The sequence below is a fragment of the Bufo bufo genome, chromosome 3 (genome assembly GCF_905171765.1).
Source record: "Bufo bufo chromosome 3, aBufBuf1.1, whole genome shotgun sequence".
Lineage (NCBI taxonomy): Eukaryota > Metazoa > Chordata > Amphibia > Anura > Bufonidae > Bufo > Bufo bufo.
In genome coordinates this window covers 555,398,401-555,425,061 of record NC_053391.1, presented here as the reverse complement: position 1 = coordinate 555,425,061, position 26,661 = coordinate 555,398,401, and the positions used below count along the sequence as shown (strand labels likewise).

The 26,661-nt window shown below is 43.4% G+C and overlaps 1 protein-coding gene across 12 annotated transcripts in view; it reads right to left on the bottom strand.

Annotated features, from left to right (window-relative positions):
• Window positions 1–26,661, bottom strand: part of PRPF40B (pre-mRNA processing factor 40 homolog B) — a 99,948-nt gene that overhangs the window by 21,059 nt on the left and 52,228 nt on the right. For 11 of the 12 annotated variants that reach the window (XM_040425477.1, XM_040425478.1, XM_040425480.1 and 8 more), the window contains 9 exons: window positions 22,178–22,363; window positions 21,056–21,164; window positions 19,826–19,890; window positions 16,458–16,622; window positions 9,902–10,010; window positions 9,333–9,483; window positions 9,067–9,200; window positions 6,604–6,718; window positions 5,248–5,339 (listed from right to left, as the gene is read on the bottom strand). In XM_040425477.1, coding sequence (XP_040281411.1) covers window positions 5,248–5,339; window positions 6,604–6,718; window positions 9,067–9,200; window positions 9,333–9,483; window positions 9,902–10,010; window positions 16,458–16,622; window positions 19,826–19,890; window positions 21,056–21,164; window positions 22,178–22,363 — 1,126 coding nt within the window. The remainder of the gene's footprint in view (window positions 1–5,247; window positions 5,340–6,603; window positions 6,719–9,066; window positions 9,201–9,332; window positions 9,484–9,901; window positions 10,011–16,457; window positions 16,623–19,825; window positions 19,891–21,055; window positions 21,165–22,177; window positions 22,364–26,661) is intronic. The other variant, XM_040425485.1, reaches the window with a different exon arrangement.

Below are 26,661 nucleotides of genomic sequence, written 5' to 3'. Positions count from 1 at the left end.
AGCAAGTATGTGTGAAGTGAAAAGAAAATGATACATGGTTTTCAAAAATTTTATAAAATAACAAGCTGCAAAGTGTGGTGTGCATTTGTATTCAGCCCACCTGAGGCAATACTTTGTAGGACCAACTTTTGCTGCAATTACAGTTGCAAGTCTTTTGGGTGATGTGTCTACCAGCTTTGCATATCTAGAGGCTAAAATCTTTGCCCATTCTTCTTTGCAAAATAGCTCAAGCTCAGTCAGATTGGATGGGGAGCATCTGTGAACAGTAATTTTCAAGTCTTGCCACAGATTCTCAGTGAGATTTAGGTATGGGCTTTGACTGGGCCATTCTAACACATGAATATGCTTTGATCTAAACCATTCCATTATGACTCTGGCTGTATGTTTAGGGTTGTTGTCCTGCTGGAAGGTGAACATCCGCCCCAGTCTCATGTCTTTTGCAGCCTCTATCGGGTTTTCCTCCAGGATTGTCCTGTATTTAGCTCCCTCATCCACACAACTCTGACCAGCTTCCATGTCCCTGCGGAAGAAAATGATGGTGTACTCAGGGTGATGTGCAGTGTTAGTTTTCCACCACACATAGCGTTTTGCATTTAAACCAAAAAGTTAAACTTTTGTCTCATCTGACCAGAGCACCTTCTTCCACATGTTTGCTGTGTCCCCTACATGGCTTGTGGAAAATTGCAAACAGGACTTATTTATGGCTTGCTTTCAAAAACGGCTTTCTTCTTGCCTCTTGCATAAAGGCCAGATTTGTGAAGTACATGACTAATAGTTGTCCTGTGGACAGATTCTCCCACCTGAGCTGTGGATCTCTGCAGCTCCTCCAGAGTGACCATGGGCCTTTTGGCTGCATCTCTAATTAGTGCTCTCTTTGCCTGGGCTGTCAGTTTAGGTGGATGTCCATGTCTTGGTAGGTTTGCAGTTGTGCCATATTCCTTCCATTTTTGGATGATGGATTGACACATTGTTCCATGAGATGTTCAGAGCTTAGTTTATTTTATAGCCTTACCCCTGCTTTACACTTCTCTACAAGTTTATCCCTGACCTGTCTGGTGTGATCCTTGTTTTTCATGATGCTGTTGATCACTAATGTTCTATAACAAACCTCTGAGGCCTTCACAGAGCAGCTGTAGTTATACTGAGAATACATTGCACACAGGTGGCCTCTATTTACTAATTAGGTGACTTCTGAAGGAAATTGGTCAGACTGGATTTTATTTTAGGGGTATCAGAGTACAGGGGGCTGAATATAAATGAACCCCACACTATTCAGATTTTCTTTTCACGTCATACATACTTTGCTACTTTGTGTTGGTCTATCACATAAAACCCCAATAAAATACATTTAAGTTTGTGGGTGTAACATAAAAAAAATGGAAAAGTTCAAGGGGTGTGAATAATTTTTCAAGGCACTACATGTGGCATCATTATTAGACTTTTCAAGCAAAGGTACCCTGTAATCCTGTGCTATGCCAGGATTAGCTAAGCGGAGCGGGCTCCTTCTTCTTCCTGCTTCGCTAAGCTAAAAGCTGACATGCAGGACTTTTAGCTTAGTGAAGCAGGCACAGCTGAGCTAATCCTGGCATAACACATGGTTACAAGGTACCCATGTGCTATGCCAGCATTTAGGAAAGTTCTAGGGGGCATGGGCAGGAGCAGCAATGTGTGCTCCTGACCGTACTCCATGCGTTGTGTCCCCATTCAGTGGCGCACCTACAAGGGGGTGCACCCCCCCCCCCCCCAAGAACAACCAACTAATATATTTTATATTTTTATCCCTCAGGGCCGCACCGCCGATCACCACAGGCGGCACGGCCCTGGTTCTAGTTGCCGGCAGCGGGGGGGGGCAGTAGGAGATGAGCGCTTCGATTGTGGAAGCGCTCATCTTCATATTCATTTGTATCGCCGTCCTCAGGTAAGCGATACAAATGACTGTGCCTGCGGCCTATCAGAGGCTGGCTCAGGCGGCACGATGACGTCATTATCATCGCGCCACCTGAGCCGAGCAGCACACAGCGGGGGAAACAGGCCGGAACTGCCTGCATTGCATCACTGCTAATGAAGGTAAGTATTAGGTTGTTTTTTTTGGGGGGGGGAAGGGGGGAAGGAGCTGGCACTATGGGGGCATCTGGCATTTCTTACAGCCCCATTGTTTGGGGGAGTTGGCACTCTGGGGGCATTTATTTCTTGCCCATTTTTTTTTGGGGGGGGGGTGGCACTCTGGGGGCATTTATTTCTTGCCCATTGTTTTGGGGGGGGGGCACTATGGGGGCATTTCTTACTGGCACATTATGGGGGAGGGGCACCATGGGGGAGAGGAGCACTATGGGGGCTCTAAGGGGGCTTTTTTTTTTTTTTTTTGACACATTATGGGGGGCTCTTACTGGCACATTATGGGGGGGCATTATGGCATCTGGTGGCACTAAGGGGGCATTTTTTTACTGGCACATTATGGGGGCACTATGGGGGAGTGGAGCATTATTGGGGCATCTGGTGGCACTAAGAAGGGGCATTTTTTACTGGCACATTATGGGGGGGGGGCACCATGGGGGAGAAGAGCACTATAGGGGCTCTAAAGGTTTTTTTTTTTTATTGACACATTATGGGAGGCACTATGGGGGCATTATTTGAGGGCACTAAGGGGAAGTGGGGGCTCTAAAGGGGCCTTTTTTCTTATTGGCACATTATGGGGGGCATTATGGCATCTGGTGGCACTAAGGGGGCATTTTTTACTGGCACATTATGGGAGGCATTATAAGGGAGAGCGGCACTATGGGGGAGTGGAGCACTATTGAGGGCATCTGGTGGCACTAAGAAGGGGCATTTTTTACTGGCACATTAGGGGGGAGAGGAGCACTTTAGGGGCATCTGCTGGGGGCACTAAGGGGCAATTTTTACTGGCATATTATGGGGGGACACTATGGGGAAGAGGGAGAGGAGCACTATGAGGGCATTTACTGGGGCACTATAGTGGGGGTATTTCATGTACTGTCATATTATAGGGAGAATTATTACTACTAGGGGGTATTATAGGGAGCTTTACTACTACTCGGGGCAAAGAGGAACTTGATCACTAGTATAGGCACTAAAGGGGCATTATTACTACTAAGTGTGCTCTGGCAGAGAATTATTTATATTGGTGGGATTTTGGGGAGAACTGTTACTTTGGGTAGGCACCCTGGCACAGTATCAGCTTAGAACAATTATTTTTGGGGGACATTATCTTTATACTATTAGTGTCTGGGCGCAGTTATTTTTTAGAGCACTGTGTGCCAATCATTGTTGAAGGGGCACTATCTGTGTGGTATTAGTATTTTCAGGGGGACTGTTTCTGCAGTATAGTATTGGGGGGCACAGTGGGCACAGTGTTGGGGGCACTATCTGTGTGGTAGTAGTATTTCCGGGGGACTGTTTCTGCAGTATAGTATTGGGGGTGGCAGGAAAGGGTGTTCAGAAGATGTGGAGATGATGGAAATGTGGGAAACTAATGTCTGTTTGTCAATCTCTGCAGAAACTGGAGATGGCTGAAAAATCATCATGGCGGTCTGGTCTGAATGGAGAAGATAAAGAAAGAGAACGTCTACAACAAAGCTGATATCACTGGATGTAAGAGGTATGTGGCGCTATGTAGGAGAGGAGATGCTCCGACTCCTCCCTCTGACATTTGCAGAAGGAGAATTCAGAGCTGGGTGAGGACGGCCAAGGGGGGCAGCAGGCCACAGGCGGGTGGCAGATGGTGGGGGGGTGACCACAGGCCTTGAGCAGGATCTGGGGAGGGAGGAGAGCGGAGGAGCTTCCTGGCTGTAGTCTGCTGCTGTTTATTGTATAATGTGAAGCAGGCAGTGCAGCCAGGACAGACCCTCCCCTCTCCGTATGATGTGTAGAGACAGGCCTCAACAATAGAATTTCAGCTGTACAGTGTTTGTTGGGAGTGGCCTATTATATGTAGGAGGGGCTTTTAATAATGAACAGGGCTAAAAAATTGCGCAGCGCGCACATTTTTCCACTCCTACAGAGCTTTTAGAAATGGCCAGGCAAAAGAATCAGCACAACAACCTACGCGCCCCCGCATTTGAAAAATGGGCGGCAAAAGAATTGGCACAGCGCGCTACACGTGCCACATTTTTTGCCTTTCGGACCCCCCCTAGACAAAATTCCTGGGTGCTCCCCTGTCCCCATTGATAAACTGTAGACTCCGTACTCCATACATTGCTGAGAAGTCAGCAGGGTACAGAAAAGTGGATTTTAACTGCACAGGGAAAGATGAGCTTTAGGGAGGGAAAACTCTATTAAAAATTCAAAATGCATTAATGAAGTATATTAGAAAAGTATTATTAGGGAATTTAGGACATTTTACAAAAAAAACTAGCGTTTTAGTTTTCCTGTATTGAGATCCGTCATAGGGACTCGATACCGGGAAGAAAAAAAAAACGCTTCAGTTTTGTCCCTATTCCTTGTCAATGGGGACAAAACTGAACTGAAGAGAACAGGATGCTCCAAAATGAATTCCATTCCGTTCAGTTGCATTCCCATACCGGAAAGCAAACCGCAACATGTTGTAGTTTGCTTTCCGTCCTGGGATGCGGAGTCAATGGGGACGGATCAGTTTTCTCTGACACAATCTGACACAATAGAAAACGGATCCGTCCTCCATTGACTTTCAATGGAGTTCATGACGGATCCGTCTTGGCAATATTAAAGATAATACAACCGGATCCGTTTATAACGGATGCAGATGGTTGCATTATCAGTAACGGAAGCGTTTTTGCTGAACCCTGCCGGATCCAGTAAAAACACTAGTGTGAAAGTAGCCCCCTAAAAGTTTAGTTACTCTTTAAATAAGTGTTTATGACCTTTTAGTAATTTAGAAATAAGGTTTATTAGAAGGCACAAGGTGGAAGAAAAAGTACGATTTACAGACAGTCAACCCTTTGTGACAGAACGGCTGACTATTTTTAATTAAGACCAATTAAAAAAATTATTTTTTGCCCAAAATGAGTAAAATGCAACTGCAATGGTGAATATTTTCTAAGCATTAATAGGTTGCTTCATATTTTTTTTCAATCCATAGGAAATAACTACGGTCACACTATTTTAGCTTTGCAATTTTACTGTGATTTGTGCATGATGGCAAGTCACAGTGTAGACCGGACTTAAAAATATCCAATGTGATGCCTGTACGTGATGAATATATGATGTTTATCTATATATAGACACAGCTTATGGCTAGTCTGCCATGCTCACCTTTAGAATATCTTTTATGATCTTTTTCTCATCATGAAATCGAGCCTTCAGATCCTCCACATAAAACTTAAACAGATCAAGTGGGGTAGAGCCTGAAAAAAAAAGATGACCTCAAGAACAGTCTCTACCAAATTATTTAATATAGCTGACCATAGACATGATGATTATTGTTCACAATCTGAGTGATATTTGTCTATGTATTACTGTCTATATGGTAATGTACTAAACAATGGTTTTATTGGACGAAGCACAACCAGCCATCCAATGTGTTGATTTTCAAAGGTAAGCGCGCTTACTGTTTGTGCTTTGTCCCAAAAAAAACATGTAGGTCAATGGTAATGCACAATATTTCACATAATATGAATATTTTATAAGGGGAAAACTGTTTACTTCAGAATGTTCTAATGTAAAAAAAAAAATTTGGAATGATGATATCGACTTTCCCTCTTATATTACGACTCCTCTGTAAGAAAAGACAACCAAAGAAACATGACACTGGCTAACTAGGCTCAATTCCCCTTTCTTTTTTCATATATAAATGTACTATAGCTTTTAAGGTGGTTTCCCGTCTACAATAAATACAGTTATTGCCTAACGAACTGTCATTTTGTAATATACTTTACTTACCTGTATCTTGAGATCGGAACTCCGGTCACATGAGCCCATCTAATAAACAACACAGCCCTTCCGCCAATGTCCTGTCCACTTCATCTGTCTTCCATTCCAGAGCATGTCACCACCAAAGGACAAATTAAAGAAACTATTTACTGATTATGTTGGACATCTCTCTGGAGAATGTTCTTTCACATGACAGCGCCGTAGTGAGGATCTGCGTTTCATACTTACCTATCCACGTTTCTCGACGTCCCCCTGGTCTGGATCCTTCGTTGCAGTCAGGGTCATCACCAAGTGAGCAACTCAGCTTGTAACTTAGAGCTGTGGTGCCTAGCACACGTACTCAGGTGAGTACAATACCTAATGCCATATTGTAATACTATCCCTCCACAGTCCTACCCACCTGTAAGGAGTAAGGACTCTGGCACCTCCGACTTGACAGCCTACGGTGGTGACGTGCTCCGGACCAAAAGGCAGAAGAAGTGGTTGTGACGTTGGTGGAAGGACCTCCACCTTTAGTGGATGGGGTCATGTGACCAGAGTTGCACTCTTGAGATACAGAGCATACAGGTAAGTTAAGTTTATTATAAAATGCCAGTTCATTGCACATTAATGACCTACATTTATTGTAGACCACAAAAACCCTTCATCCAGTAGAAGCTGTAACATTATTAGTCGCCTCCCTAGAAATAACAGATCACTCTCTTCTTAAAATTAGAATTCAAGGGTAAAGAGAATCACCTGTCTGTCCTAGCATGTTAGAAAAGCGAGTGTCAGTGCTTACTGACGGGTACAGCTCCATCCAAGTAGACATGGAGTGTAGCTGTCCTGTTTCATGCAGCTCATCAAGAAACACCTGCAAAAGGAACGTACAGAAGAACAGTGCTTTATCATTGTGTTAGAGAGGGATAAAAATAATGGGCTTCCATACAGTATAACGGCATAGCACCACTATTTGCTGTCTTTACTATGAGAATCTCTCATAACAAAACTATAAAATAAATCAAAGTAACATTAAATGCAATGTGTTACCCCCCCCCCCCAAGCATAAATAGTAGTGCTGCCCCTGACCTTATATCACTACGTTGTATGTCCATTCTCACCCCCACTCTCTCATTCCCACGATGTGCACCCACAAACCAGCACTGGAATACATTGAAATGAGTAATCCCAGAGTCCTCTCCATGATATCTGCATGCTCATGAGTCCTCACAATATATTCAAGCGCCAGTTTACCAGTGCACAGTGGAGGAACAGGGGTGAGTATGGATATATAAATTAGGCTGGGTTCAAATCACATTTATTCCTATCCAAGTATAGAAAAAATGTATACATTAAACAGATGCCTCAGACTGATGCCATACAGTGGCATCCGTTCACCATAGTTTCATTGTGAAAAAAACTGTATGGGTTTTTTACCACTGTATACTTTTTTACTGCACTGTGCAGGATACAAGAACTTAGTGTGCTGCGTTTTTGTATCCTTTTTTTTTTTTCTAACGTATGCATCAAACGGAGGTAAAAAACGTGATGTAAACCCACCCTTAGTCATCTGGAGTCAGGGTCAGCCATATACTGTTCATGTAGTACTGTATTTCATAGGGCTTGGGGAAGGAGAAAGACTCCCTTTAACCCTCAAGTCACATTATTTTGGAAACACCCTCCTGAAAATGTAAATGTTATTGTAGATTCTGAAATTATGTCTTAAATAAATATATGCAGCAAAAAAAATCAGGAGACTGACATGCATTTTAACTCCTTAGTGACATAACTAATTTTAGCCTTAAAGGGGTTATGCCATGAGTGATGTAATTTTTTTTTAACTCAGACATCATATAGTACGTGACAACCTCTTTCTAACAAAGCTAGAACCAGCCCTGTACCTCACATGGATCCAGAGTTCTCCCCATTCATTGCTCTGCTAGATTTATTTCAGTTTGGCAGCAGTCCTTTCCCTGTTACTGCTAAGGCTTCTAAGAGAAGATAGGGCTGGTGACAGTTGGAGATTTAAACAGACGGCAGGTGGCGCTATACAGATACATTTTAATGAATAGCTCACTGGCTAAACCAAATTTTTATTACGGTACATGCAATTACAATAGTATTCAGATCCAGGTGCCGGTTTCAAAAAGGTAGAATATTTTTACTGGCACAACCCCTTTTAGGACCAGTAACATTTTTCCTCTTCTGTATGACAGGGGGTCATCATTCTTTTATTTTTTCTTCATTTAGGTATATGAGACCTTGAATTTTGCGGGAAGAAATGTAGTTTTTCTTAACCATTTTGGGCTACATATAGTATATTAAATTACTTTTATTTTATTTTTTTGATGGGGTAATTAAAAAACAGCAATTTTAACATTATTTTGGTGGATTTTTTTATGGCATTCACTATGTGGCATAAATAATATGATTTATGGGTCCGTATGATTATGTCAAATTTATGCTATAATACTTGTTTTTACAAAATGATCTGTTTTTATGTTGCTGCATTCCAAGAATCCAAGATTCAGTACATTTTTATTTTTCTGATGACATAACTGTGTGAAGGCTAATATATTAGATTTCTCTCTAGTGATCATTCTTATCATGAGAGGGGATTTTTTTTTTCTGTTCCTGCAGCTTGTCAGTTCCTCCACTACCCCCTCTCCTCCTTCAGCCTGCCTGAGATCACAGCCAGCTGATGAAGGGAAGGCTGCTTTAACCTTTCATATCTTGGGGTATGTATCACTTAGATATGTGGGCCTGGTCTTATCTGAGTTTTGGTCTTATCTTTGAAAGCTGAGAATCTAAGCTTTAAAATGAGACCAGGATCGAAACACTATCTCGGGTCGGGAGTAAATAGCAACTGAAATCTGCTATCACTTTCAGCTACTATTACTCCCGACCCGATTTCTAAAGGCTATATCTCATGATGTAGTGAGGAGATATTTCTGTGATCCTAGTCTTGTTTTAAAGTTTAGCTTGCCAGACACAGCCCGAGATATGAAGGATTAAAGCAGCCCTCCCCCTCACCGGCTGCCCAACCTCTGTTCAGGCTGAACTGTTAGGTCCTTTTCCCAAAGCCTGAGTAAAACTGCTAGGGGGTTAATGCACATAAAACATCATGCACTTTGTGTAACTGAAAACGTAGTAAATAGAAAAAGGCATGTGAGCCGCATTGAATGCTATTTATGGAATATGTATGACCAACTTAGGATGTACCTGAAAAGATTCACGATTTTTACGCTGCTGGCGCCTTTCACGAAGCCGACTTTTTTCCTTTTCTTCAGTTTCGTCTTTTTCCAGAGCTCGGATATGCTCTTCAAAGCAAATAAGTGCATCTTCTTTATCCATATCTACAAAAAATATATCAAGTGACTACAGCACCTAGCCTTTACAAGAGAACCACCAACTTAGTAAGAGTCTGAAGAACCTGCCACTGTTGAATCCTTCACTCTCTCATAGGTTTTCCTTTGTTATGTACTCACTCTGCAGTTCTTCATCCTCAGCAAACATTGGATTATCCATTAGGTACTGCTGAGCTTCTGACCATGTTGTTTGGAAACTAACATTGCTCATATTATCCAAGATATTTTTCAGTGCTTGAACATTGCGTTTCCTCAGCTGCTTTGCTTGTTCCTAGACAGATATAAAACAAACCTTGCTTCCAGCTTTCAGCTGTACTAGGTCCAAAAGAAAACTGGCATAGTTCTGATTGCTCTTAGGTCAGCATCCCATACTGAAGTTCCCTGAAGGAAAAAAACTCAAGGGCATTCTGATTATCATTACAATAACTAACTAGACTGATAGTGTTAAGAACCTAGCCAACAGTTGCTCCACCATGAGAGACTTGCTGTGACCAAATACCACACGGTTGCCCATTGATCTGATTGGATAAATTTTGCAACAAAGCATTGTCATTGGATGTTTTAGTGCATGTTTTGCAAAATGGGGGTTTATGGACGAAAACCTCCCAAGCAAATGTCACACAGAGATCATGTTGCAAGTGAAAAGGGTCAGAAATGAGACATGTTGTACAGTATATGAAACTAGTCACCTTTTCTTTTTTTGCAAGAAAGAAGAGTACATCATCGTAAATTTCTTTGCGATCTCTTTCTGGAACAACTGACCACACTTCTTGTTCTCCAAACATTTGCTCAGCTTTCCTACAAAAACAGACATATTTGATGACATGGTTTTACAAAGAGCGCTAAGGCTTCACAATATGACGGCTGCCATAGATGACAGTGCCCCTGAATCCTTATACACAGCCTTTCTCGCTTAAACCCAGTGATGCTCTGTATTTTCCTGCCTTTAACTTCTGACAGGTTCCACTGTCAGGCATACTAGCTTTTATGGGGCTGCTTTTTAGGTCACTCATTACCAGAGAGCCCACCCTTGTTTCTGAGGTCTCCCTGGTAGTCTAGTTAGAAAACCTACTATTCATCTTTCTCATTATGTGAGACATGATTGAACGAATCTATGCATGTACAATATGGAACATGATTTGGTATCAATGGGCAAATGATTAGTTGTTCATCAAGGATGTGTCAGACCGACCAGGGACTTACATTAGACCCCTAAGCATCCATACACAAGTTCAGCTAATAGAAGTTCCAATGGTGACATCAATAAGTGTGGAAGTAGCTACTTGGATTTCAATAGAAATCAATATATCTAGAAGCCCAGGACATGACTGCATAAAATAATGGTTATACGTTAAGGGGGAGATTCATCAAGATTAGTGCTTTCGGCACCAGTCTTGATATCCCCTGCGCTGCTGGAGGGTGTGCCTAATTTATAACGAGGTGCAGGCCTTATCATAAATTAGGCGCATCCTCTGGCAGTCATTGCGCCTAAACAGAAATCTAAGACAGCTCAGAGCTGCCGTAGATATGTGGCTTAATTAGCGCCATAAAACTGGTCTAAATGGAGATAAGTTTGTCTCTGCTATTGTTCACGCCCCTTTTCTACCCTTGTCATGCCGCCTGTTAGAAAAGTGGTGACAATGGTGTAAAAAGAGGCACTTGCAATTTTTTTTCAAAAAGTCGCATTTTAAAAAGTCACAAACACACAGCTTGTGACTTTTTGAAGCCACTTTTATGATAAATTTTCCCCCCTAGGTGTTTTACAAACAAATGTTGCCCTTCCGAGAAGATATAAGTGAGGGACTGTTGAGGGAAGTGTTGGATTTAAATATATATGTATATATGCCCTAACATATATGCATATATATTGGCCCTTTTGCATGGGCCAGTCCAGGTGGTAGGTGTATACATAGAGATGTATGTATGCCCCTTGTCAGCATACATCTCTATGTATATAATATATGTATAGGTGGGCTTATTGCTGCCCATTCAGACCCCCTGTTTTATATGTATATATATACTTATGGATGTGCCCCAAGCATCTATAAGTGTATATATACAGTTAAACTGTGCACAGAAGTTCCCATGCCCCTGTGTGCCGCTCACCTCCGGCGCTGTAATTACAACGCCAGAGATGTGCGATATCCCCACAGGCAGGAGGATCAAAGGATTCCCTGCCTGGGAGCGCGGGCTGGTGCAGGGCGGGAAAACGGGAGCGAACGCCGCAGGGTTTAAATACCCCAGCGGCACTGAGCTCGGGCAGATCGGGACCCCCCCTGAAGGAGAGCACATCCGGCGCTCAGAACGGGACCCCTCCATCCTCCATACAGGAGAGCGCAGGCAGCGATGTGCTGCGCTCTGAAGAGAGGAGAGAGAGAGCGCAGGCAGCACTGAGCCCTGCACATACCTGATCCGGAGCAAGAGGCTGGCAGCGCTCAGAAGAGAGTTGGAGGGAGCTGAGTCCAGAGAAGTTGAGCCCAGAGCAGCCCAGAGGAGGAGAGCAGAAGGACAGAGCAGAAGTTGAACAGCTGACTAAGTATCGCTTTCCCTGTCCTGCCTCCTCCATAACCCCTGCTGCCCTGAACCCCTAATCCTTCCCTGCATTGCCCTGGGATCCCCTGCATTCTCACTGCCCCCTGCCATTAACCCCTTCAGTGCCCAGCAGCCCCCCTGTGGACCCTGTGATCCCAGCAGCATTGCTGCTGCCCTTAACCCCGGCCCTGCTGCCCCAGTCCACAGTCAGCCTGCTGCCCTGCATCTGCTCTGCAAGTCTCTGCAGAGCATTAACCCTTTCAGTGCTCTGTTCCCTTGCTCTGCATCATTCCCTGCAGAGCCCTGACCATTAACCCCTTCAATGCCTGATCCCTGCTACTGCTGCCCTGATAACCCCTGCCATACCAGATGTTAACCTGTGTACCTTGGCTTGAATGTATTTTCTCCTGCAGTGCCACAATTGTGTTTAACCCCTTGTATCTGGTAGGGACAGTAAGTAGCCAGGCGGGTGGGTTACCGATATTTGTGAGTATGTAAATGTATTATTGTAATGTATAGATAGTGTGTGGGGTGGAATGGTAATTGTGTGTAGTGTAGTTAGGTTTGTATTGTGTTTATTGTAGTACTGTTTCTATACTGCGGTGTGTACGTCTATATGTATATATATTTATATCCATTGATCTATACATATAAATATATATAGATATAGCGTATTGTTAGACTTGTATAATTATATTGTGTAATAAATATTCTTTATTGTTCATAATACAGTGTATGGTGTTTTTAGTAGTCGCCGCTGTAGTATAGTAGTAAGTCGCACGTAGTGTAGTTCAGTGGAGTGTAGAGGTAGCTAGTTAGTTAACCTAGTCACGGATATATATTTATGATTTAGGTATAAATAGGCAGAGTCATCACTAGACGACTCACGCCTATTTATGAATATTAATTATTGAGATTTGCATAAATATCAATAATTAATATCCCCTTTAACAGGGACATGACCATGTGGAGTCACTGTGGGTAGAAATACATAGAGGCAATAACAATAATAAAATACAAATAGGAGTTTATTTTAAGCAACCTAATATACCAGAGTCCACAGAAATTCTACTACTAAACGAGATAGACGAGGCGGCAGATCATAATGAGGTCGTTATTATGGGGAACTTTAACTACCCAGATATAGACTGGGAAACTGAAAGCTGTATATCTCATAAAGGTTCTTGGCAATAACCAAAGACAATTACCTTTCCCAACTGGTTCAGGACCCGTCTAGAGGGACCATCATACTGGACTTAGTATTAACCAATAGACCTGACAGATACTAAGAGAATTAAGTAATGTCATAGCCAGACCCTTATTTCTGATATTTAAGGACTCTATACTGACAGTGAGTGTTCCACAGGATTGGCGCATAGCAAATGTGGTGCCAAAAACAGAGCTTGGAAACTATAGGCCGGTAAGTTTAACATCTGTCGTGGGTAAACTGTTTGAAGGTTTTCTGAGAGATGCTATCTTAGAGCACCTCAATGAAAATAAGCAAATAACGCCATATCAGCATGGCTTCATGAGGGATCGGTCATGTCAAACTAATTTAAGCAGTTTCTATGAGGAGGTAAGTTCTAGACTTGAATCAATAAATGTCGTATATCTGGACTTCTCCAAAGCATTTGACACTGTACCACATAAAAGGTTAGTATATAAAATGAGAATGCTCGGACTGGGAGAAAATGTCTGTATGTGGGTAAGTAACTGGCTCAGTGATAGAAAACAGAGGGAGGTTATTAACGGTACACACTCAGATTAGGTCACTAGTGGAGTACCTCAGGGGTCAGTTTTGGGCCCTATTCTCTTCAATATATTTATTAATGATCTTGTAGAAGGCTTGCACAGTAAAATATCAATTTTCGCAGATGACACTAAACTGTGTAAAGTAATTAACACTGAAGAGGACAGTATACTACTACAGAGGGATCTGGATAGATTGGAGGCTTGGGCAGATAAGTGGCAGATGAGGTTTAACACTGACAATTGTAAGGTTATGCACATGGGAAGGAATAATGCAAGTCACCCGTACATACTAAATGGTAAAACACTGGGTAACACTGACATGGAAAAGGACCTATACATTTTTTTGAACAGCAAACTAAGCTGTAGAAACCGGTGTCAGGAAGCTGCTGCCAAGGCCAATAAGATAATGGGTTGCATCAAAAGGGGCATAGATGCCCGTGATGAGAACATAGCCCTACCACTTTACAAATCACTAGTCAGACCACACATGGAGTACTGTGTACAGTTCTGGGCTCCTGTGAACAAGGCAGACATAGCAGAGCTGGAGAGGGTTCAGAGGAGGGCAACTAAAGTAATAACGAGTGGGTGGACTACAGTACCCAGAAAGATGATCAAAATTAGGGTAATTCACTTTAGAAAAAAGACGACTCAGGGGAGATCTAATTACTATGTATAAATATATCAGGGGTCAGTACAGAGATCTCTCCCATCATCTTTTTATCCCCAGGACTGTGACTGTGACGAGGGGACATTCTCTGCGTCTGGAGGAAAGTAGGTTTGTACACAAACATAGAAGAGGATTCTTTACGGTAAGAGCAGTGAGACTATGGAACTCTCTGCCTGAGGAGGTGGTGATGGTGAGTACAATAAAGGAATTCAAGAGGGGCCTGGATGTATTTCTGGAGTGTAATAATATTACAGGCTATAGCTACTAGAGAGGGGTCGTTAATCCAGGGAGTTATTCGGATTGCCTGATTGGAGTCAGAAAGGAATTTTTTTCCCCTTAAGTGAGGAAAATAGGCTTCTACCTCACAGGGTTGTTTTTTTTGCCTTCCTCTGGATCAACTGGCAGGATAATAGGCCGAACTGGATGGACAAATGTATTTTTTTTTCTTATATACTATGCTAACTATGCTAAATAATGAGACACATTCCCTGAATGGTTATACAGATTAGCTCACGAAAAAGTTGGCCACCTCCAGCGATAGTATGACAAGATGAATGAGCAAGTGGATTGTTTTTTTAATTACCCACAAGTCACAAAAGATGGCCTCCGTTCATATTATGTTGGCTGATACGGCTTGTGATGCTGCGGATAGTGTTTGTGATGTTCTCCTTTAATTCATCCAGGGGATGTGCATTGGTAGCGGACACTTTCCCCGCAGATAAAAATCACATGTGGACAAGTCTGAAGAACGTGGTGGCCATAACCTCTTGCTAACAGTTCATGAACCATGCCAGTGAGTTCTGTGAGGTGTGGCATGTCTCTCATCTTGTTGGAAAAAGCAGGACATTTTTTCTTCTGCCAAATCACTGTTGAAGAGCTGCAAACGGTATCAGCCAACATAATCTGACGTGACTAAAGGTGCATAGACCTGAACGGGGACCACTTTCAGCATCTTTTGTGACTTGTGGGTAATTAAGGAAAAACAATCCACTTGCTCGTGCATCTTGTCATACGATCGCTGGAAGTGGGCTACTTTTTGTGGGCCACGCTGTACTTTAAATTTCGAGAATTGGGCTGTTTGCCATGTTTAGAGAATTTGCCACTGTCCTGAAGAAAGTACCATCATTTCTAGAAATGGTTGATAACTGTAAAATTAATGATTTTCCTAATGTACAGTATTAAGGTTTAGTTCTCTGTTTCTCTGATACTATGGTGTGAAGGCTCCTAAAACAACTTTCATTGTCACAGATAACAGGGATGGACTGGGAACTTAAAGTGGCCCTGGAAAAAGAAATCTTCAAGTGGTCCCATGTTGTAGGCAGATCCAAATTGACAGAAGGTGGGCATCAGAAGTAGCCAAGGGCAGCTATACCATATTGCAAAATATTGCCCCAGCAAAACCAAATACCACAGTGCAGCACAATATATTTCCCCAAAAGTTGCCCTTCTGTGGTGCCCATCAATAGCTGCCATTTTCTGTCCTCCTCCTCCTGCAGTAGTCTCTGATTAGGATATTGGGCAGGGGGCTTGGGAGGTGAGATGCAGGCCACAGTCACACATGACTACCTAATTCTCACAGAGTTAATTACTGCAGAGTGCTCATTATGTACCCAGCCAGCTGCAGAGTGGAGGGCTTGTTGGCCCCTTGGGCATCGCCCCCACCGGAACATTTTCCTGTAGGGTCTATGGCCAGTCCGCTCCTGACAGATAATAATTAAAATAGTGATTTGAAACAGAACAGTGCAGAAAGCAAACATCCGTGAAACATTATGGCTTCAAGTCCTGGGCTAAACTGGTGCTTCAACATGGGGATGTGATGGATAATCAGAAATAAAAGGTGGCAGCGTACGGGGCTTAATTAAAGGGGTATTCCCATTTCTGCCATTCCTTGTTGAGAACAGAAAGAACATGTCCTGTACTTGGCTGCATAATGCAGACCACAGACCCTTTAAAGTCAATGAATCGTCAAAAAAACATATGCAACATAGACGTCACACAGATGCCATCCATATTTTGTGGACTGCAAAATACATACTGTTGTGTATATAAGGCCTTTAGCTTTAATATTATAAATAACTTTGCAATTAAACTGCACCACTAATCCCTGTACAAATACAAGGTAAAGTAGCAGTTGTCCAGCTCCCTCACTCCTATCCCCAGAGGTTGGAAGGTAAACCAAACCAAATATAAAGTCCATTGTCAGCACTATATATTGAACAGGTACTATATATAAAGAAGCAAATTGATTCAAAAAGTTGTCCTTTGCATTTTTATTTCTGATAAAACTTTAGTACCTGTATCGTGTGGTTGACGTCATCTTTTCGTGCTGCTCTAAGAAACTCTGCAGCTTCTCTTTAGCCTCCTTAGCCCTGAGTCTAGTTTCCTCCTTCTCTTCTTTTTCACGCTGAGACTTGTAAGCATTGAATGTCTGCTTCTTTTCACTCAGTTTTGGCAGTGCACTGCGCAAAAATACATTTTCATTACCCCACAACAACAGAGTATATTGCCCAGGACTAACAAACTAGACAAAGTGGAGTATGCTGGGGCCAAAGGCAATGCTCTAGTTGTTCAGAATATAAACCTGCAGTCTTTTTTTTCCTAACAATTTATCTGCAGCTGAATGGGATAACATAAGGGGAAAAAGCATATACTCACTATTAAAATCCCCTGCTAATGTGTAGGGACAGAGATAGGGAACATTTTTCTAATATACTTTATTTAGGGAAATCGTATATTAGCAGTGCTCTCTCAATTGAGAATTGCTAAGGGACATCCATCTTCCTAATATAGCAAAGTGCCGTACTGACGGGAAGACGGGCTGGGCTGTCCCTATATACTGTATAACAGCTACCCCTGCCTCCCTGCATTACTTGTAACCAGCGCTTACCGCTCGCTTAGGCATCTCTCCCGGCAGCTGGTTAATTACTCAGCCTGCCAGGAATACAGGAGAAGAGATCACTGACAGCGCTCGCCACACGGATCAGTGAGCAAGAATTAAAGGGGTTATTGAATAGTGCAAATACCCCCCCACAATGCCCGGGCCCCTCCTATAAACTATACTTACCGGGTCCCCGGCACCCGCGTCCCTCCAGATCCCTGCTCGGCCACCGCTGCATCTACCCTTCATGCGAATCAAGACATCTGGCGATGGGGTGGAGCATCCAACAGCAGACCGCGACAGTGACCTACCTCCCTAGCCTCCTGCCTGGCTTCTCCTGCACTATAGCATGGTGCTTTCAGATTGCATTGCATTTTGAAGTGACAGGTCCTCTTTAACATTTAAATTGCAACACCAAGAAGTAACAGTTGTGGAATTATGGAAATCACAGAATTGATGTTAATGATATGGATCGGAAATGATAAAAAATGGAAACAAATATTCAAAACATCTTCATTTATTCAGTATCGCGTATGAATGCCAGAAATACATGCACTTACATCACCTGGCATGCTATCAATAAGGATATAATGGTTGTCTGAGGAATGTTCTGCATGCAAATCATCAAGATCTGATGCTGGTAGCTCCCTTTGCTATTGCCGATCAAGACTTCCCAGATGTGATTGACAGGAGAGAAGTCCGGAGATGGTGCAGCTTAGGGTAGCACGTTTAGGCTACACAGTCTCATAGTAACATAAGCAAAACACAGTCTGGCATTGTCTTTTTGAAAAATGGCTCTAGGGACACGTTACTGAAATGGCTGTACCACTGGTTCCACAATCAAATCAATCTAACACCAAGCTAATAGTGTACCTAAAATGAAGATGAGAGGAGTAGGACCGGTGTGACATTGCCTTGTGAAGGCCTTTTTATGAGCTGCCCACATAGTCTCCGGATCAATCTCCAGCTCTCATTGTGTCAGAGACAAAAGCAGGACTCGTTGCTTTAGACTAGCAGGCATGCTCAACCTGCGGCCCTCCAGCTGTTGTAAAACTACAACTCCCACAATGCCCTGCTGTAGGTTGATAGCTGTAGGCTGTTCGGGCATGCTGGGAGTTGTAGTATTGCAACAGCTGGGGGGCCGCAGGTTGAGCATGCCTGCTTTAGAGGCTAGGCCATTCCAGCCTTCACTGCCATCGTGCTGTGTACTATGATAGCTTTAGAGACCAGTGGCGTGAGGTTAATGGAACACCTGTAGCTGGACATCTGGCTCGTAGCCCATTCTTGTGTAGTTGTGATGGTTTGTGTAGAGACTGTTTGCCGTCCTAGACTTGGGATGTGAAGTCTATTTCACTTGCAGAACAGAATGGATCACTAGGTGCACTTCTTCTAAACAGACGATCCATCAGTGCAGAGGTTCACCTCTGCGCACCTCTTCATTCCAGGTCATTATTGTTCTCCCAACCACCGGGACGCACAACGTTAAATAGTGCTAACATTTCGGCCAAGGGGTGTAGTGATTTGCCGCAGTGATAAACCAAGTATCTTAGTTCAAGGATTCTGTCCCTCTCAGTTTCTGACAAGTGGCCATAACTGATATACTGACGAACAGGAGGAATCGCATCCCACATGACTTGATCCAATTTTTGAGGTTTCATGTGGTTAAAAAAAACTTTGCTTTCACTCTGGCTTTTATGCCCCTCACACATGCCGCAGATTTGATCATCTGCAGATTTTAGTGACACCTGCTTTCTCAATTTGCATAATCTTACAACTTGTTCTTGGTGTTGCAGTTTCAAGGTTGAGTAGTGTACATGGTGAAGCAATTATGTGTTATATTGGTATGTGGCCACAGCACAAAAAATTTAAAGGGGTTCCTGCAGTTTGTTTTAACTGATGATCTATCCTCTGGATAGATAATCAGCATCTGATCAGCAGGGGTCAGACACCCGGGACCCCCGGCGATCAGCTGTTTGAGAAGGCAGCTGCGCTCCAGCAGCGCCGCGGCCTTCTCACTGTTTACCGCTGGCCCAGTGACGTCACGACTTGTATCAACTGGCCTGGGCGCGGCTAAACTCCGTTCACTTGAATAGAGCTTAGCCCCGCTCAGTTGATACAAGTCGTGACGTCACTTGGCCAGCGGTAAACAGTGAGAAGGCCACGGTGCTGCTGGAGCGCCGCTGCCTTCTCAAACAGCTGATCGGCGGGGTCCCGGGTGTCGGACCCCCGCCGATCAGATGCTGATGAGCTATCCAGAGGATAGATCATCAGTTAAAACAAACTGCAGGAACCCCTTTAAGCACAGCCCAACGTGGGACTATTGGACTGGCAGTGCCAGTTGCACATGATAGGTTTTCACCTCTACCAGCTATACTCCACAGGGGCTTCACAAACACTTACAAATCGGTGTGACACGTTTAGATGGAACTCCAGCTGAGATGCAAAAAAAAATGCTCGAGCACTGCCGTACATAAAATCGGATTCTTAATTTCAAAAGCCGATAAAATATTGACATGTTTTGGGCTACACCATTTTGTAAAAAGGCTACTGTAGCCCAAAACACATCAACAAAAATCCGATTTTATGTACGGCAGTGCTGGAGCATTTTTTCTATATGCTTTTTTCCAAATGTGATCCCATATCCAGCTCCCAGTTTGTATGTTTTTTTAATACTGAAAACCACTTTCAGGTTATTTACAAGCAATCACTGAATTTCCTGTCTTGCTAAGATCTAGAAGTCTAAGATGAAGGTGACACTTAGAAACATAGGAATATGGCTCTTACCTATATCGTGGATCATTTATAATCATTTTCATTGCTTGCTCCCAAGATGCATTAGAAGGAACACCCTAAACAAGTAATAATCCAATATAAGTTGCTCTTTATGGAGGTGTTTAGACGTATTATTAAATTTTTTTTAAATCAGATAATTTTTATTCGTTTTTCAGAGGTAAAAAATAAAATATGAATATCATTGCACATACATATTACAGTATGAGATATACATAATCTCTGTTAATTGATACATATTATCAAAGCCGTATCACACCTTATGCATATTATCTAACAACAGTGCAAGATATTAATATGATTTTCTATCAGTGAAGAATGGTATCTATCATGACCAATTCACTCTTAAAACCCTCAATCCCCATCAAACCCACCCACCCACCTCCCCCCCAGGCGATGAAGCGGGCACGACATCAACCGTACAGTTGATATCCATAGGATAACCATCATTCCTTGAGTACCATACCAGATCTCCAATCATATCAGCCCTCCCATGTATGACTTACATTCACAGGCATGAGCACATGTATACATAGCACTATACTGCCTTCGTATAAAAGCAACTCCATAGTGAGAGGCCTAATTACATTGCACCAGTCCTATAGTCCAGTGTTTCCCAACCAGTGTGCCTCCAGCTGTTGCAAAACTACAACTCCCAGCATGCCCGCACAGCCAAAGGCTGTCCGGGCATGCTGGGAGTTGTAGTTTTGCAACAGCTGGAGGCACACTGGTTGGGAAACACTGCTATAGTCCACCCTGGACCTATTATTTTAGATTGATATGAGATTCACATTCTTCACAATGGCGTCAGGTTTTTCATCATTTTTTTACTCCCACTGGGTCTACAGTAATCTTTTTTCGCATGCAATATAAACTGAAATTTTGAAAAAGCAATAAAAACCTGCAGTAAAAGAACTAACCAAAGGGTGAACAACGAAATTACAGAAGATTGGTAGTGAAGGGTCTCTAAAGGGCTCATGCACATTATATTCAGTTGACCACTGTGATCATATGGAAGAAGGTTGCATGAAGCCAATATTACTCTAAGACCAATCCAAGAAACGTTGGCGATTTACCGTAGCATGCTAATTGACTGGAAATACCATAGGTTCCTGGGCAATCGGCTTGCAGTACTGCAAGTGTAAACTTTTATATGCAGCTCAGATACAAGTGGTTTTCAAAGGCCCCAGAAGTGTTTTAAAGCCTGTCACTTGTATATCTTACCTTATCCTTCAGAAGTTCTTTAAATAATTGTTTAGCTTCTTCTTTTGTGCTCCAGTGATAAAACTGTTTCTCCGGTTCCACTTTGCTATCTTCTATTAGCAGGCTATCGATTTAAAACATCAGGAAAAAAATATAATTGATCAGGAGCATGTAAGCATTTATTGGATGAATACTTCACAGCTACATATACCAATTTCAAGTATTCAGCTATGTTACATTTATATCTATGCACTGTCATAACATAATCAAATCACAGTGGTAAAATGTAAAGGGGTTTCTGGGTGTTTAATACTGATCAGCTATCCTCAGGATAGGTCACCAGTATGTAATCGGTGGGGGTCTGGCACCTACTGCTGATCATGAGCACCACGGCCTCCTCACAGCTTACCAAGCACAACGCTGTCCGACTGAATGGGACTGAGCTGCGCCTTGTCCATGTGACCAATGAATGTGACATCACTGGCCTAGGAAGAGTCTCTTCAAACAGCTAATCGGCAGGGGGCCGGAAGTTGGATGCTTACAGATCACCTATCATGAGGATAGGGCATTAGTATTAAACACTCAAAGAAGCCCTTTAAGTAGTTGTTGACTGCCAGACAAAACGTCTGGTGGTCCGCATATGACTCTATAAGGACATTTGTGAACATCCTTGCCGAGTCTGCAGCTGCACATGCAGTTGCGGAAGCAGGGAGCTGGTTGTCAGTGACACCCGGGCAGCCCATAGAGAAGGTAGAGACAGTTAATTTTCATCTCTGCTGCCCTAATCGCTGTATTCACGTCGGTTTTCCTGGTCCTTTTATATTGATGGTCCGTCCTCAATATCTAATCGACAGGGTCCAAAACACTGCATTTCCACCAATCATCCATTCTGCAGTAGCTCTGCCTCCAGAAGACCCCACAGAGCTACAGCTCGATCCACTGTGTATAGCAGACAAAGCTGGTTACTGCAGTGCTGCTCTTAATAGTGAATGGGAGTAACGCTGCCATACCAGCTGATCAGCAAGAGGGTGGGGGGGGGTTAGGTGTTGGGACCCCGCTGATCAGATATTGATGACCTATCCTGAGGATAGGCCATCAATATAGAAGGACAGGATATCCCTTTTCACAGATCAATGGCCTCACCTATTAATCAGCTCCTTCTGGTTAACTGTGGCATCCTCTTGTGACGTTTCTGTTTCAGTGGTGTTAGCTGTCTCTGGTAAACTAGGCGGCAGCACAAATACCTCTTCAGTAGGTGCCATTTCAGTGTCAGACAAAGCTGCAGTAGAGCGAGGACTGGAGGCTGCAGACTTACTTTCATGATCAATTCTGTAAATATCACAATAACACAATCCATTTTAAATACTTGCTTATTTTCTCACACTACTTTATTCACATTAGTCAGGTGAGCTAAAACTTGTCATGACATAAAATTATAAAATTAGTGAGTGATTGATGTTAAAGGGGTATTCCTACTGTGGGGGTTCGCTCCCTGGCCTGGAACGTGGGGAGTAGTCACCCACCCAGCACTTTGCCTACTCCCAGTAAGAGCCATCCCGGATCAGCTATACAGCCATGCTAAAATAGTGAAGTGTCAATCAGTATTAGTTGCCGCTGACACCTGAAAATACCGGCTCTTACTTCACCAAGGCCAGGAACCTCGGTGACACATACCTTCCGTCAACGACGGACCCTTGCGCCTTCCTACATATTCCACCAACATGTTTCTATTTAGGAATATGAGAGAATATATAATAGGCTGTTAGCACCTATGCGGTAATAATTCTCATAATCCTGTTTGGTACATCATGGGCTTCGCATGAAGTCCAAACACTCCATACTGCAGGTGTCCCTGCTTAACAAGAATCTCATCTCCTGTAGACACTAAATGGCTCATATTTAGTGTTTATATGATCTGTATGGTGAAATATGAATTATGGAAGCATGCCTGTGCCGGCAATTCCTTCTGTACTTGATATTTCATATCTGCCAGTTGGATGGGGAGATGGGGTGAGCATGAATAATGAAGTGCCCCCCCGAGGGCTGGACCCCGAAGGAGAAGGTTGTCCTCCAGCCCTCCCCTTTTGCTGTCGTGAATAAAAAATATGTGAAAATAGACATTTTAATTGACGCAAGTTGTGAGACCCAATCTGATTCGACTGTGTACCTCTTCTTCCCTGTCTCCAGGACAGCAAGGACTTTTACCAAGCAACGGGATAAGTTTTAGACTTTCTGTTTTTCTCCTTTTTTATTTCAAAACTTTGTTAGCACTTGTATATCTGTCTATTTAATTCTTTTTTTAACTATGTACTGTACCTTTTGTACATTAAAGCCTAACATTTTAATGGTTGGCCTTGTTGCCCTAAAAAACTCCAGTGCAACTGGTATTACATTGTGCCTACTTGTGAGAAGAGTGTGTGTTAAAGTATTTGGTAACAGCGAGTGTGTTCGTGGGTATGTGCTTTGCTCTAGTTGTAGCCTGAGTGTGGGGCGAGTGTGAGATTGAGCTCTAGAGTGGCATTACCCCTTAAGCCTTAGAGCTCATGCCCACAAGCGTAAGGGCTCCGTGCCCATGCTGCGGATCGCACATAATGGTCCGCAATGCACAGGCACTGGGAATGTGCGGATGTGGACCCACTGACTTGAATGGGTCCACGATCCGCAAGATACGGCACATGCCTTGTCTTTTGTGGTGCAGAGGCACAGACCCGAAAGCCCACTAAAGCGCTTTGTAGTGTTTCCTATCCATGCCGCCGCTCCACAAATGATAAGACATGTTCTATCTTTGGCCATATCTTGCGGATCGTGGACCCATTCAAGTCAAGGCAGCACGGAGGGAATGTAGCCAGTGCCCGTATATATTGCGGACCCGCCATTTGCGGTCCTCAATACGGGCATGGAGCCCTTATGTTCGTGGGCATGAGTCCTTATTCAAACTTCAGTGAGTTCCATCAGTGACTGTGAGCCAAAACCAGGAGTGGAGGCCACACAGAGAGAGATATAAGGGAAAGATCTGCACCTGTTCTGTGTTTCGAGGCACACCTGCTTTTGGCTCACAATCACTGATGGAAATCACTGACCGAACACTGATGTGAGAATAAGGCCTCATGCACACGACCGTTGTTCTGGTCCGCATCCGAGCCGCAGTTTTTGCGGCTCGGGTGCGAACCCATTCACTTCAATGGGGCCGCAAAAGATGCGGACAGCACTCCGTGTGCTGTCCGCATCCTTTGCCCTATTACGTAAAAAATATAACATGTCCTATTCTTGTTTGTTTTGCGGACAAGAATAGGCATTTCTACAACGGACCGCAAAAAACGGAACAGTCGTGTGCATAAGGCTTAAGGCATTAGAGTCACACCCTGATCACGGCGGTTGAGGGCAGTAGGTTAGGGCTGATTTAAATCTCCATCCCTCGTACGTGACAAATACATAAATATGATAAATCTCCTGCTTTCCTACACATTCTATTATAAAACAGCACTAGGGGGAGTTCAGTGCATAGGACTTTATACAGTTACCACTGATATCAATAGGAACAGTTAATCTCTTTGCATTGTGCTCCCCCTAGTGGTGGCTGCCAGAAAATGCAGTGAATCTATGTTGGAAGAAGCAGTTCAGCGACTGGCACTGGACATGTCCCAGGTGCTCAATACTTTTTCTGAATAGATGACACTCAATTTAAGATTCAAGACATACTGATCAAGCTGTATCAGCACCAAGTCTACTCTCTGAAAGTGTTTAGAAGAGGTGGCTTAGAAAATGACAATGCTATTAAAGGGAACCTGTCATCAACTTTATGCTGACGTCACTGAGGGCAGCACAAATTAGTGACAGAAATGCTGATGCCACCGGTGTGTCACTCATGAGCTAAAAGTAAGTGGTTGCTGAGAACCAGCATCATAATCATTGCAGCTCAGGCCTTGAAAAGAGTCAGATCTACTTGAGAAGAGTCCTGGTTATTCATATCTCCTGCTCTCTCGCCCACCTGCTGATGAATGGCAGTTCTCTCCTAGAGAGAAAGAGAGAAAACTAGGTAGAAGACTGTCAGCCATCAGCAGGTGGGCAGGGGGAGCAGGGATTCATGAATAACCAGGACTCTTCTCAGGTGGCCGGGACTCTTTTCCAGGCCCAGTCTGCAATGATTGTGATATTGGTTCTCAGCAACCACTAACTTTTAACTTATAAATGACAGACCGCTGAAATCAACTCACCTGTCTCTACTTTATACTGCCGTTAGTATGGGCAGCACAAAGTTGATGACAGGTTCCCTTTAAGATAAATCAGAAGCTTGGCATTCAACTCTCCTGATATAACTACCATTAGTCTCTGGAAGGTTAAGGTGGTGACAGCGAGGTCAAAAGCCATGGGAGTTATGAGTTTTTTCTCAGTCCATATCAGTGACCGATACCTGCCAGAAGCTGCTTGCCAAGTCCAGGATTGAAAAGTACTTTACTCAACCAAGCAGGTAAGGCTTCGTTCACATCACCGTTCAGCCTTGCCGTTCTCCTGCTCCGTTTAGGAGCAGGAGAACGGAAAGGACAGAGAAGGAACATAACTGAGCCAAACGGAGCCCTTAGGACCCCATAGACTATAATGGGGTCCGTTATGTTTCCGCTCAGATGATTTTGAAGCGAAGACAAAAGTCCTGCATGCACAACTTTTGTCTCCGCTTCAAAATCATCTTCTGAGCGGAAACATAATGGACCCCAACGTTGTTCAGCTCTATATAATATAATAGGCACATATAGTAGTTGCAAATGTTATTTTTAATGTGCATTTTAAATTTATGGATTAACTCTTTAAGAAAAACTTTTATGAGAGACAATTTCCAGTCTTCACCTGAACAAAAAATATAATTATGACTGTATTAAAAAGATTTTCCGAGTGCTTTATGCGAATGACCTATTCTCAGGATCAGTTTCTGAATGACAGGGGTCTGACTCCCGGCAACCCCGCCGATCAGTTGTCTAAAGAGGCCTCATCAGTCACATGGTCTAGGCGAGCTCAGCCCTATTCAACTGAATGGGAGTGAGCTGCAATACCATGCACAGCCTGTCTCAAACCTCCTCAAACAGCTGATCGTCAGGGGTGTCAGGCGTTGGACCCCCATCGATCAGATACTGATGACCTATCCTAAGGATAGGTTGAAGTAGAAGAGTCACAGCAGCAACTCTGTTTTTTTTCTTTTTTCTTGCAAAAGCTTCACTGCATGTATACAAATAAAGTGCAACGTTTCGGCTGTAACCAGCCTTTATCAAGCATAATCAAAATGTGACATATACCAACATTAAATAGCATAACCACCACCCTCCTCAAATGACATCAGCCAATAGTGTGCGTTCACCTGCCACACAAGATCGATCATGATTGGTCACAATAGTAATCCCTCTTTTGCATAAATCACTTGTCTCACCTGGGTAGAATACATCATAGAAACACTCACTCCCGCCTGATAATCGCGTCCCCTCCTCTGTAGTGCGCAGACTCGCGCTACTCACTGTTTACATGTCCCCACGGCAACCGCGCTGCAAGTTTTTTCGAGGTCCCGCGTGAGCACGTCACAATGTGTGACTATGCAAGCTCCAACGCCGGCACCCAAACAAGCAGTCGCGCGCAGATGTGAC